Raw genomic sequence first — 14,701 nt, forward strand, 5'->3', positions numbered from 1 at the left:
GCTTCGCCCGTGGTACATTTTTACGTTTTCTCTCCATAAGAACCATCCTCGTACTTCAAGAAATGTAATAAAAAAAGATACGAAATCGGTTCAGTTGTTCTCGAGTTATTCGCTTACCAACACATTTTGCGATTCATTTTTATATTATAGATAAGAAATACTATGAACAATATATAGGTAGTAGTTATAAAGCTATGTAAAACGTGGATTTGAAAAAGTCTACAGACACCGCTTCTAGTTAGAAGCAGTTGCTTCTACAATGTTTTATGTTTAAGAATACTAATAAAAACATACCGACCGAATAGAAAACGTCCTCCTTTTTTTGAACTCGGTTAAGAATAATTTATGGAATGTATTGATTTATAATATACTGAAAAACTGCAAGCATTGCTAAAGGATTAACAATTTAATGAATGCATGAATAAATTAATGACCTGCTTTTTACCAATAAGCTTTGTTGCGAATTTATCTTTTGTACCATATTAAATAATGTGAATTTTTGAGTTCTCAATACAAAGGCTGACTTATTTCTTCATAATATATTTTTTAATTAGTATTGAATATTGATATGGATATTATGTCCTTGTCCATGAAATTATATAAAAATCTCAAACAATAAAATTAGCGGAACAGTGTTAAGTGAATCTAAGACCTATTTCACAAAATACGCGTCTATTCGAGATGTCTGATCCTTCCTTAGAGCATATAATTTTGCCTGTATGATAATCTATACAATTTACTAATATTATAATAATTATTATTACATTTATATAATATTTTTTATTTACTATAATATGTATTTAAGATTGTTGTTGTTGTTTAAAATAAACCTATATGGCGCTGTATGATATTTCTAACCCATTTTAACGTACTACAAATCTGAACAGTAGCCACTAAAAAAAGGAACAATGAATTTCCCATATTAATATTCTTGTTAAAAATATTTCGAGCCTACGAGTACCTTTAACATAATATACATCTGTGAATAATGTTTACTTAAAATAGTAATTCTTAATAATTCACATTCATTATAATATTAACATCACTTACATTTTTGTCTTCATAAATATTTTATTGAGACGAACTACTGGTTCGATTTGAAAAATTCTTTCGGTGTTAGATAGCCCATTTATCCAGGCCCAGGATAGCCCATTTATCTATTTGCTATAAGTTTGATTTTAATTTTTTTTTTTCATAATTATTATTATAATTAAATTATATTTGTTTTTATAAGTTTGAAATTCATAAAATGCAATAACTGCAATTACTTTTCTGCTTTTTCTGAAATAAACTTTTATTCAGAACATTAGATTTCTCTTCAATTTATCGTAGTCTTGTTTTATTCCGAAGTCTCAATTATTTAGAATATTAATTAAGCATTTATACTCCTTAGTCCTTACTTACTTAGGTACTAGCTGCGCTTCGCGGTCTCACCCGCGTGGCTCCGCTTCTTTTATAGCGTAATGATATATGCAGGCCTAATAGCCTTCCTCGATAAATGGGCTATGTAACATTGAAAGAATTTTTTCAAATCGAACCAGTAGTTCCTGAGAATAATGATGATGTTCCTGAGAATGATGAAAAATAATGCGTGTAACACCTAAATGAAAAGTGAAAATATTAAACAGTTTTTAAACGGCATAAATACTGAGCAAGTACATTTCTTGTTTGCAACGAAATGATAATGAGAGTCGAATTCTTGGTGCGAGTCAATGACCTACACATTCACGTAAAATTTTACGTAATTTACAAAATTTTAGGATCTTGTAGTACACGGAAACTGTTTATCTAATAACTATTATTGATACATTTTATCGGTTGTACAAAAAAATGTCCTGATTGTGTGAGACTCATAAAGATAATAAATATAATGTTATCTATGAGATATATCGCATAGTTCGCTTGGACAAGGTCGTGAACGTGTCGGTAAAATGTTTTAATAAATGTACGGGAAAATCATATTGGGGTAAGTTTTTAATATAAAAAATGAATTAAAGTACCTATATTTCAATGTATTTAATTTAAGGTTTATTTTTTTTTTCATACCTAGGGGGCGAGTAGTTATGCTATTTCTAATACATAATTACTTTAAAAATACGAAACTAAATAAATCCACAAAAGTTTAAGGCAAATCTTTTTCTCTATCAAACAATATTATTTTTATCTATTGAAAATCTATAAAAAATAGTTCCTTGTGTACATAATCTTCATAACATTTATTGGATGAAATTAACTTACACAATAACCAGCGGTCCGCCCCGGCTTCGCCCGTGGTACCTTCATGTTTATACTATCCTATCTCTCAAGTTGGATCGAACTGCACATGGTGTAAAATTTTATTATAATCGGTTAAGTGGCTTGAAGTCCATTGAGGACAAACATTGTGACACGAGATTTATATATATATGTATTAAGATATATTATACACTTCGAACCATGTTTTTATTGCATTTATGTTCCAATTAATTATAGGTCTTGTCAATTCAAGACAGCAAACAAGCATATTAATTATTTATAGGTACTTAGGTACTATTTTGTAATTACAATATTCTACGTTACTTTATTTAACAACATTGCAGACAGATCCAATTTTAACGGACGTTCCAAAAACGACAAAAATTCTCTTTTTTTTTTGTAATTTTATACAATATGAATCCTTGGCCACAGTAATTGCAAAAATTCCGAAAAATCTATAAATAAAATAAAGATCTAAAAAGGCTTTGCAAAATGAACCGAGATTGCATTTTATATTGACAAAAGAATACGACATTTAATGAAACGAGTTTTAACACAAATTTATTTTTACCCTTGTCCCTACATTGAACAGACAAAGCGTTAAACATTGTGCAAGTACCAAAATGTATCTGTCGCAGTCATTTGGTTGAATTTGCTATTTGATTGAATGACTAGCGCCTTCATTTAATTGAATGAGTAAATGACAACTCGTCAAGTTGTTGAATGTTCAACGTCTTGACTGTACGTCATTTAGCATAGTCGTTGGTTTGGATAAGGGGATGGGTTAGGTTATGTTCGTGTTTTTTTTTACTACACAGAAATAGGAGCCCCGTTTCGAAACTTTCTTTTTATAGACGTTTAGAAAAAGTAAATTCTGTCGTCATTCAATGAACGCGCTAGTCATTCAATCAAATAGCAGATTCAACCAGATGACGACGACATATCTACTGGATAGTAATTATAATCGATCTTCTGATATAAATACACAATGCATATAATCACATGTTCATTATAGGTTCCGATTTATTGGCAATGCAAGTTGGACGCTATCTTAGTAATAAATTATATTATACTATAACATAACAAAAGACGGTGTTTGTGAAGTGATCAAAGAGACTCAGTTACAAATATGGATTTTATCCCAAAGGACAGGTTTTTGGAACTGTACCCTGACACATTGTATCAGGTAAAGGAAATTTATTAACTTTTTATAATCCTTGTTTATAAATATTTTGTTTGTCATTGCTGTTAATAATTTCAATGATCATAATAATATTTAATTATGCGTAAAATTAAGTCTAAGTATATAAAAGTTGCATGTGCTTCTATTATAATGAATAAATGTAATTTTAAAGTCTAATACAATGATCGATTAATATTGGTTTTAATAGAAATAATGAAAGCCAATAAAATAATAATTTCTGTAATGTACTCATCTTTAGCATCTTTTACAAGTCCAGCAAACGCGGACAAATATCATTAAAATTAGTTCAGGATTTCTCTAGTTATAAGTGGTGTAACTAATACGACTTTCCTTTGTAATAATATATAAATATTAAGCGCAACTTTAAATTTTAATTGATTATTTCTTATTCTCTTGCGAAGATTTTTTTTAGCTGTAGTATTAAATAATACTTCATTTCGTTTACTAAATACGCTAAGCCCTTATGTATTTTTTGATACAGATAAAAATGTACATTAATTACAGGTTCGTAAAGAAATAAATATGGAGAAGCCAGGTGAAATGAAAAGAGCGGTAAATCTTTTGAAGGAATGGCTGCTCAAACAACCGCATTTGATAAAGAAAGATTTTCGTAAGTCAATGTTTTATTAAGGGGCTGAAAAGACCAAATTTAACAGTGATTGCGCTCTCGTTTACTCCCATACAATTGGACAGTGTGCGCAAACGAGAGCGCTAATTGCGCCAATTTGGTCATTTTAGCCCCTTAATAGTTCTTTCTACCTTTTTCATAAACTAAGTAATAATAATGTCTGCATCTCAGGTGTAATGTGAATTATTTAAATAATTTTTTATAATATATAGAGTTCTAATAAATGTTAAATAGTGTCGATTCAAATTTCAGAAAATGTAATTTTAAAAAGATTCTTACAATTTCTTATAATTAAGTAGGTATCCGGTAATAACTTTAGTCATACGAATTCATGTGAAATGTTGTGATTTATATAAATGTAATTTGTATGACTATTAGTACAAAAATACCGATCTTATCTTAAGAATTCAAATCCTATTTTTATATGACTAATCGATATCTATCTTATATACTAATCGATACCTAAACACTCAGAATAACCCATACTTTAGCAAGAATCACTACATACCTAGTACTAGTATAAAACAAAGTCGCTTTCTTTGTCCCTATGTCCCTTTGTATGCTTAAATCTTCAAAACTACACAACGGATTTTGATGCGGTTTTTTAATAGATAGAGTGATTCAAGAGGAAGGTTTTAATATATAATTTATTGGGTTTTAGACAAAGCGGGCGAAGCCGCGGGCGGTAAGCTAGTGTATCATAATATTATGTTAAAACCGTTTGGGGATTCATGAAAATTTACAAACAGTTCTGAATGTGTGATATATTAATACCGATTGAAGACTCATGAAAATTTACAGAATATAGAGATTTAAAAATAATTAAACTTATCTAATTAATCTGTATCTTTGCCGGTAACAAAAAAAAACGATATATATTTATCATTATACATATATCGATGACGTATAAAAACATTATAAACGGCCGAAAATTCGTTATCAAATACAAAATTAATCACTCGATTTAATCATAAACGTATCAGGAATTATATTTTAATCCACTTAGTATTACTACTTTATTATTATGTATTACCATATTTAAATGATTAATCATGAAACTAATTCTCGAGGATCAGAAAACTGCATAGATAGTAAATTAATTGATTGAAATATTTGAAAAAGTAAAGTAATTTGAAATAAATAAATTATATTAAAACTAGACTTTCGCCTGCGGCTTCACCCGCGTTTTAAAAAAATCCGCATTGTTCCCGTTCCTGTGGGATTTCCGGGATAAAATTTAGCCTATGTCTTATTCTGGATTTGCACCTACCTACATAGCTAATTTCATTGTAATCGATTCAGTAGTATTTGCATGAAAGAGTACGAGTAACAAACATCCATCCATCCATACTTACAAACTTTCCCGTTTATAATAATAGTAGGATACATTTAAACAATCGCGCCTAATTTAAGGTGCATTGGGGAATCTTCAAAAGACGGGGTCATAATGTGAATGTATATTTTCATACGTTACCTACTAAGAAACGATCCTCTAAAGCGGTATTCTAAAATTTCCAAACCACATCGAGAATTCCCCTACTAGGCAATAATAAAAAGTAAAAAAACTAAAACCCAACTACGACAAAAAACGGCGCTGAAAAAGGATAAAACAAGATTTTCAGAATACTGAACTGAACAAAGTTGCTGAACAAACCGCAGTCATACGTTGTCAAAGTGCTACGGTAGATAGGTATATGTAACGTGTGACTACGCCTTTCAAAACATGACAATTTATCTCTACAGTGGAATATTGCATACTTCAGAATATTATTGTATGACATTATTGTCAATTTACAACGAAGGCATCTTGGTAGAGTCTATAACTGTGTCCATTTACTTGCAACTACATTAGCAACTTTGTTCAGTTCAGTATTCTGAAAACCTTTTTTTATCCTTTTTCAGCGCCGTTTTTTGTCGTAGTTGGGTTTTAGTTTTTTTACTTTTTATTATTTGTACTATTTTGGTGTTAAAGTGTATTTGTGGCGCATAATATTAACAAAAGTTAAATTGATGATCTAAAAATACTCGTGAAGCTCTTTCAAGTGATACCAAACACGGTATATTTATTTTAATTTTATATTAACATACAACTTTTTGTCCACTAGAGGGCGCAATACTAAATTTGGTGACAAGCTTTATAGCTCATAAGTCATAACCAAAATTATTCTGATAAGTAGTAAAGAAGCTATGAACGAAAAGATGTGAATTATATGCAATCAGCCCATGAATACAGGTAAAGTCACAAGCAAATGCTAGTAATATACATATATATTCAAATGTACAAGTAAAGCGCTTTCAAATGATACCAAACACGGCATATTTATCTTAACTTTATTTTTTTACTCTGTATGTTTTGTCCGCTAGAGTGCGCCACATTAGATTTTGTGAAACCCCATATTATAGCCTATAACCAGCGAACAATTAAGACGCTTCTAATGATATGTCATTTGTCGAATTCTGATAAGTAGTTTAGAAGTTACGAGGGAACAGATGAACATACATACATATACCTACATACATACATATATAGCCTATCAAAATCATAACCCTCCTTTTGCTTTGCCGTAGTCGGGTAAAACGTAAAATATATAGTCATTGATAGCAAATAACGACTGTTATGAATAAAATTAAAATTTGCAATTAAATGACATCATTCATAACACAAGCCTTTAACTATCCTGTCTACATAAATAAAACATGGCTAGATCATTCAATAACATGCGGATAAAAACATTTCAAGAAAAAAATCAAAACCAGTTATCGTATGGATCTTCACAAAAAAATCTGTTCAAAGTTCAATATTCAAGTCTCAAGATTATACGTGCCTAATATTTAGATAATTGGATACTTGTGCCAATTGCTGAGTTTTTGCGCTCATCTGTCATTGGAGAACAATCCATCGCATGAATGTGGAATAGTTAGATGGAGCGTAGAGGTATCTCTGTGTGTATATGGTGCCGAATATCGAGGCCGGGGTCCGTACCGCCATACTGCGATGAATGTACTTGGACTGACCCTGCTTGATACTTGAGGGTGAGCTTTTACTTCATAATGTGTAAAATGGTAAAACGCGGACCAGCGGACAATTAAGAGGCTTCTAATGATATGTCATTTGTCAAATTCTGATAAGTAGTTTAGAAGTTACGAGGGAACAGATGAACATACATACATACATAGCCTGTCAAAATTATAACCCTCCTTTTGCTTTGCCGTAGTCGGGTAAAAAATGCCTCTGAACTAGAGACAAAAAGCATGAATTGAAATATTTTTAATCGCGTGTTGTTTTGATTATTAATAATTAACCGGTAATCGGTGTATGAGAACTAAAATGGTCAAGGATAAGCTAGTTACACAGAATAACTAATCGTTTTATTGTTTTGAATATTTCTCCTTGTGATGAAATCCAATGTCATTATTATTTTGTAAAAAATTGGTTGTCTGTAAAGTCGGTTGACTGACGATAGTTGAACGTGACAACGGCCGATTGTGCTTCTTTGTCGCTCGTTCCGCAGTCTCGCTTGCACTTCAAGCCTTACGGAACGCCTCAGAGCGCGAGGTAACGCCGCATGAGTAATGTTTTATCGTGCGTGCAGCCGGCTATCGAATTATAAGACGTTGTCACGTCAAAAAAAATTGGTTGTCTGTAAAGTCGGTTTACTGACGATAGTTGAACGCACAGGTTGAATGTGACTACGTCCGATTGTGCTTCTTTGTCGTTCGTTCCGCGCTCTCGCTCGCACTTCAAGCCTTACATGGAACGCCTCAGAGCGAGGTAACGCCGCATGAGTCATGTTTTTTCGTGCGTGCACGCGGCTCTATCGAATTATAAGACGTTGTCACGTCAAAAATATTTCTTTGCCATAGATATATTTATGTACTATGTACTAGAACTAGATATTTACTTTCTATGAGATAGGTATATATGTATCTGTCATAGCTGTTGTAGTGGCTCATAGATCTTCAAGTAGGCTATGCTTACATCTGCAAAATTAAGCAACATACATATATTGTTGTTTTAATAAATAGTTTTTACTTGTAACAATTAGTATTTTTATTGTTTTCAACTTGAGATTAACTCGATTTTGTAATTGATGGGATTTTCATATGAACAAAATTACAATTTTTATATACCTATTCATAATGTTCGTAAAATGGGTTATGATTATTGAGTTTCTTTACATATTCGACAAAAAAATACCATTAATAATTAATATACAATAGGTAATAATCATAATATACACACCGGCACAATTAGCGGAACAGAAAAAAAAGTGAGACTATGTGATAATAACGCATATATTTGACGAAAATGTAATTAGGCACAAAATTACAAATTGATTAACATCTTTTAACAACGAATTTGAAAAGTCTTCGTTATTTTTTATTGAAAAATAAAGAAATTTGAAATAAGTGAAATTTTTAGATGATTATGAACCATCACAAAAAATAAAAAAAGTAAGCATTAAATGATTTAACAATAAAATTAAAGCAAAATTAATAACGAGTGTTTCCCCCTTTTGCTCTGATTACGGTTTCCATTCGTCTGGGCATGCTACAGATTATGTTATCGATGATTTCTTGAGGCAACCGCTCCCACTCCTCAAGTAATGCGTTTCCAAGTTCATTCAGATTGTTGGAGGGTGGCATTCTGGATTTAACCCTTCTTTTTAGCAAGTCCCAGACATGCTCTATAGGATTCATATTGGGGGAATTTGCTGGCCACTGCATCACCGGTATACCTACGTGGTTCAGATATGCATGTACCGATTGTGCACTATGAGCACGAGCATTATCTTGCATTAGAATAAAGTCGCCACCAATAAATGGGGCAAATGGTACAACATGTTCTCCTAAAATGTCTCTGATGTATCGATCTGCTGTCATGGTCCCTCCTGTGACTATCACTAACTCCGTGCGAGCTCCCAAACATATCCCTCCCCAAACCATAATCGAGCCGCCACCATAAACCACTGTGTGTTCAAAATTAGACTGTATGTGGCGTTCTCCTTTGCGTCTCCATATTCGCTGTCTCCCATAGATCTGTTTTAAAAGAACTCTGCACTCATCAGTAAAGAGAACCTGCTGCCATTCGTTCAAATCCCAGACGATGTTCTCGCCCATCGGTTTCTGTTCCGCTAATTGTGCCGGTGTGTGTATTATATATCATTTATATATTATTCTTACATGCTACGTCGTAATAGTAATGATTGTCTACGGATTATTATTTTGCTCTATCATACACATCAAACATGAATAAAAAAGTAATTTATTTAAAAAAATTCATTAAACATTTTCTTTAGTATTACTATATGATTACTATGAACTAAACTCATGACAGTATAAGTAATAGAACTATACTCTCTTAATAAATTTTCGTATATGCGAAGATGTTATAATTCGTACTTTATTTTTGACAAAGCATAACAGTTAATTTTCAAAATTGAAACTGTTTTTTTTACAATAATTACCTAGATACTTGTTCTTTTAACAAATTATCTCCATTCAAAAAAACTCACAAATATTACCTCCTGACTCCTTGATATCTATAAAAATAACACTGAAAAAATAACCTTAAATCGTAAATATATTCATGAAATAAAGGACGGATTCCTTTTCTAAACTAGGTGCTACTCGGGTAGACAGACTGCTTTTAAATATCCTCCTATTCACCACCAAAAATTATTGACATCGGATTAGCCTTCCTTAAACTAATAGAACATCCTTTATATTATATATATATTATATTATACTAGTGGTCCGCCCCGACTTCGCCCGTGGTACCTACATGTTTAAACTATCCTATCTCTCAAGTTGGATCGAACTGCACATGGTGTGCGAATTTTATTATAATCGGTTAAGTGGTTTAGGAGTCCATTGAGCACAAATATTGTGACACGAGATTTATATATATTAAGATTTCACATAGATAAATAATAAGATGTATATTAAGGAAAATTTATTATTTTTCAGCGGAATTCTATCTAGAAACATCAATAGTAGGAACAAAGGGATCAGTGGAACGCGCCAAGAAACAATTCGACAAAGTCTGCACCATGAGGACGTTGATGCCACAGTTTTTCGACACGTACGATGTTAAAAAGGACTTGGCACCGTATTTGGAGAATTCTATGTAAATATTGTTTTAACTAAACATGGATGAGCTGAAATTTAAACTATAAAAAGTCTATGCTATTTAAAAATTATTTGAATTAGTACTGATGAAAGAATGTTCGAAATAGTTTTCTTACTACACTTACAATCAAAGCTTTATTAATATATTAGTGCAAAATATGAGTCTTATACTGACCACTGAATAGGCTATAATTGCCTAGATGCTTTTTTTTTAATTATCCAGGGCATTTTATAAAGCTATTGCATAGCTTCTATCGCGGGCCTTGAGCGCGGGGACCGAATCCAGAAATTCCGTAACGAAAAAACCTCACGCTCCCCACTCCAACGGGCGCGGAGGTGTGGCTTGAAGGCATAGCATGGAATAGCTTTACCGCGGCAGTCCCCGAGTGCCACACGTCTTTTTTTTTTTCAATAATTACATTGTGCCTTTTGGAGACCACTCCAAATTTATGTAGTCAACTAATTAAATATCGGATATAATTTGACAATAAGATTAATAATTGTCTTGCTTTGAAAATATTTCCGTATTATTACTATATTGAAATATTATTAATTTTCAGATACTTAACAATGTTGCCGAAATTAACAAAAGAGCACTACAGGGTATTCGCTACCAAAGTCATTGATGTATTTGGTGATTCAGCTACCTACACAAAATATTTTAAGTTCTGTATTCAAGTAAGATGTTTGAACTACCTATATTATTTTCTATTTTTATGAATTCTATTTTTCTCTCCGACAAGACGCAGGGAGTTGAAAATCTAAATTTTTTGTTTGATTGTAAAACTATCTGCAAATTCATGTTATTATCATAAATGCTCCAAATTAATGTACCTAATTGATAAATATTTTTTAAACGATAAGTAGAGTAAGTAAGTTTGTTTATTGTAAGTGATATACGTACGTAAAAACGCGCGACTCTATATTCTCAGCCAGAATTTTGAATTTTCTTTACATTATTATTTTCAGTTACATTTATTATACAAAATATATATATAAATGTTATTAGAATGAACGATTTTTTATATTTCTCTCAAATTAATTTCCAGATGGCCGAATACGCAAAAAATCATGACTACGTTGGTAGTTTTCGAATGGTTGCTGACCTATCAGAGTGTAATCTGTTAGATTACATATCGAAAATAAATCTGCTGGAGATACGGCAAGTGATGGCCCTGTTCATGGTAAGGAATCAATTATGTCGTTCAATTTAGTATTTATTTTAATAATTTAAACACTGAATAATCCTCAAGCTTGGAAGCAAGCTTATTAGTCGTGAAATCTATGTGGAGAAATAAACATTAAAGCATTTAAATTCTCAAAATACAAATTTTTAAAACTACCAAAATTGTTTATTTTTGACTGGGCTTCTAAAAACCAATAAAATTTCCAAATTATTTTGTGGTCTACAACAACTTATAAACCAAATTAAAAAAAATTCTAACATACAAAATGAAAAAATTCTTTTTCAGGACGGCTACGGAATGAAAATAAAAGGCATCCATTTTATATCACAATCCAGAGCAATAGACGCTCTCTTAACAATATTCAAGCAAGTATTGAAACCAAAGATAGCTGGTAGAATGCATGTGCATAAGACTTGCGATGAACTACACGATATTATCGGCAAAGATGTTCTACCTGTGGACTTTGGCGGCCATGAGCGGTCTATGAAGGAACTTTTTGGTTTGTATTTTCAATATCTATAGGTACCTACTAAAATAATTATGAAAAAGCTAGAAGAACTGGACCGATTAGAGAAATTCTTTCACCTTTGGATATACAGGGTGGAAACTTTCTATGGGCCCTGGAGTATGGAGCTAGCAAATTTTACTGAAAATCTCTAAATGCAGTTCTATTTATTTTAAAAAACAAAGGAATGTTTTCTTTCACAAAATTTGCTATCTCCAGTATTTCAAGTACTATTCCCTCCAGGGCCTATTGAAAATTTCCATCTTGCATAAGTGTACCCTGAGTGCTGTAGGCTGTAATTACAGGTACCTAGTACAAGCGAAGCCGCGGCGCTAGTAGAACATGAATATTAACAGTTTATTACAAATGATTGGGACATTAATTAAATGACTCATTTAATTGTAAAGCTAATGTTCTGCTCGATTTATGTTATGATGTAATATCCACGCAATATCAATTAAGCATTTGATTAAGAGTGTCTCTCAAACAATTATTAAATAAGGAAGCTCTTAGTTTATGTACAAATGGATATCACTTTATTATAGGGCTCATCACTACATGTATTATAAAACAAAGTTGCTTTCTCTGTCCCTTTGATTTTGATGCATTTTTTTTAATAGATAGTTTATAATTTATTAGGTTTTAGATAAAACGGGCGAAGCCGCGGGCGGAAAGCTAGTATTGTTTTTTTAGTATTGTATAATTCATTACACAAAATAAGTCAATGTCCAAAAGCCACTTATAAAATTAACAACGTAACTACATAGAGCACAGCCTAGTAATAATTGATGAGCAGTTTACAAATTATTCCATTTCCACATTCAAAAATTATTATTTTTTATTTACAGAGGAATGGGTAGACATATTATCAACAGAAGAACACAAGGAATATATTAAACACATAAACAGCGCTGGTACAGACGAGTCGCTTCGAACGGAAAACAAATTCAACGAAGAATATGCGGGGATGCCGGGCACATTTCGATTGCTGACTGTTGACTGATATTTATCGTATTTTGTATATCGGTTATAGTTTTAAGTTCCTATTGAAATAATAGAAAGATGTCTCCATAAATCATGCTGTTAAATTTTTACGTTCCGTGTGTTATTATTGATTTAAAAACCTTAAGGATAGGATGATGGAAATCACTGGTCGTCGATCGTTCGATCATCCTATCCTACATGTATTGTTATATTTTTACTACTAAAAATTAGATTTATCGTCAATCATATAGAGAGTCAAGAAAATCTTTAACTACAAAATTGTGTAGTGTGTAGCTCTCTCAAAATGCAGACTAAACTGCTGTATTGTAAAACATGATAATTAATAATTTATTTCACTTTGTAACGCCTTTGTAAATTCGACAATACAATACGCTCGTTTACAAAATATACTTATTATTATACAAAATCTCTGTAAAGAGGCTATAATGAACAGTTTTAAGTTTTCTGAGTGTATTGATTTATTTTAAAAAAGTGCGCTAAAAACACCTCAACGCCCTCCAGCTCCTTTACAGACCCTTGTGTTTTTCTACTACTATTTAATTTATGAATGGATGATTTTACTTACTACGAATGTAATTTGGAATATAATGTATTAAAAATCTTTAAGGAAACAGTGATTGTTAAGCAGGATTTGAATCCGTATTATTTGCTTTACCATTGTGATGCGTTTCCTCGACCCCAGAAATATAGTTAGTATTACTACTACTTTTATTTTACACAAGTAAAGCCGCAGGCTTAAACTTTGTTTTGAAATAATATAGATAACTGAAAAACAATAACTTAGCAATTTCATTACGAAACGTAGTTAAGGAAGTTTAATATTGGAGCAAATTATTTTTTTATTAGAGTTTTATAAAATTAATACTCTCGATTTTAATTAGGTTAAGAGACTAGGCATTGTGATATGGACGTAATTATTCTTATTTTAGTAGAAAGTACATATTTGTATTTTAATTTCTAAGCGTATAATTAAATACTCGTTCATAATAAAAACGATTATTCCTTTTAGTAACGCAATATCTTACCTTTTAATTATGATTTGAAATAAGGTGTGCCCAAGGAAAAAAAAGAAAATGTAACGTGCTCTAAAGACGCACGGTTTAAAAACATAATAGCTAATAGTTTTCAATAGGATAAGCTAAAAGTCAGAACACGCAAAATAAACGTTTGAACTCTATTTATTTTAACTCTAATTATTATTTATTATTACCATTCTAAATAAATATTCAATTAAACTGTCTGTAAATTGGAGCTTTTACAACCATATGCACAGCCAATACATATTAGTTCAACGACTCTACATTAGGATATTTTTTTATTAATTTTTACGATCAAAGTAAACACAAAAAGAATAACTTAATAATATTATAACTACTCATTTGACATAACCAAATATAATACGGTATTTAAAAGCATATATTATAGTAGTTATGTTAAACAACCACACCCATGGACAATCTTTTTAATTCTTATAATGTTCAGAAAGTAGCAAAGTCCACTTGAGATTCAGACAAAGATTAAATGGTTGAATGTCTCTTTGTTTGTATGATAGATTAAAATTATAAGCCTCCAGATATAATACATCACGTAGGTACTAAGATAAAACAAACTAATGTCGTAATATTAGCTAGTTTTATTATAATATAGCAGCTTCTCCTTTCGCTGCAACAGACAATATTAAAAACAAAAGTTGATTAAACGAATGACTCTTTTAGGCCAATGATGGTTGACTTAAAATATCGATTATTAAATGAAACTTCTTTAGGCGCGTTGAGAGTAAAATTTCAAAATCGATTCATGGCAAT

The 14,701-nt window shown here is 31.3% G+C and overlaps 1 protein-coding gene across 1 annotated transcript; it reads left to right on the forward strand.

Moving 5' to 3' along the window:
* The first annotated feature begins 1,840 nt into the window (after positions 1–1,840).
* On the forward strand, positions 1,841–13,355 carry LOC149899054 (alpha-tocopherol transfer protein-like). Its single transcript, XM_090114791.1, has 8 exons — positions 1,841–1,966; positions 3,251–3,421; positions 3,944–4,049; positions 10,038–10,197; positions 10,760–10,877; positions 11,249–11,383; positions 11,672–11,885; positions 12,740–13,355. The coding sequence occupies exons 2-8, from the start codon at positions 3,365–3,367 to the stop codon at positions 12,892–12,894; spliced, it is 945 nt and encodes a 314-aa protein (XP_089970917.1). The 5' UTR covers positions 1,841–1,966; positions 3,251–3,364; the 3' UTR covers positions 12,895–13,355.
* The last annotated feature ends 1,346 nt before the right edge of the window (positions 13,356–14,701 follow it).

The sequence above is a fragment of the Colias eurytheme genome, chromosome 21 (genome assembly GCF_061535395.1).
Source record: "Colias eurytheme isolate Ceu_HAF_F1 chromosome 21, ilColEury1 Martin Lab GWU primary, whole genome shotgun sequence".
Classification (NCBI taxonomy): Eukaryota; Metazoa; Arthropoda; class Insecta; order Lepidoptera; family Pieridae; genus Colias; species Colias eurytheme.

Excerpts from the sequence above, each read along its gene's own strand:
- LOC149899054 (XM_090114791.1), top strand. The coding sequence starts at position 3,365 with ATGGATTTTATCCCAAAGGACAGGTTTTTGGAACTGTACCCTGACACA. Across the intron at positions 10,198-10,759 it reads CCGTATTTGGAGAATTCTAT|ATACTTAACAATGTTGCCGA; the intron begins GTAAATATTGTT and ends ATTAATTTTCAG. Across the intron at positions 11,886-12,739 it reads GTCTATGAAGGAACTTTTTG|AGGAATGGGTAGACATATTA; the intron begins GTTTGTATTTTC and ends TTTTATTTACAG.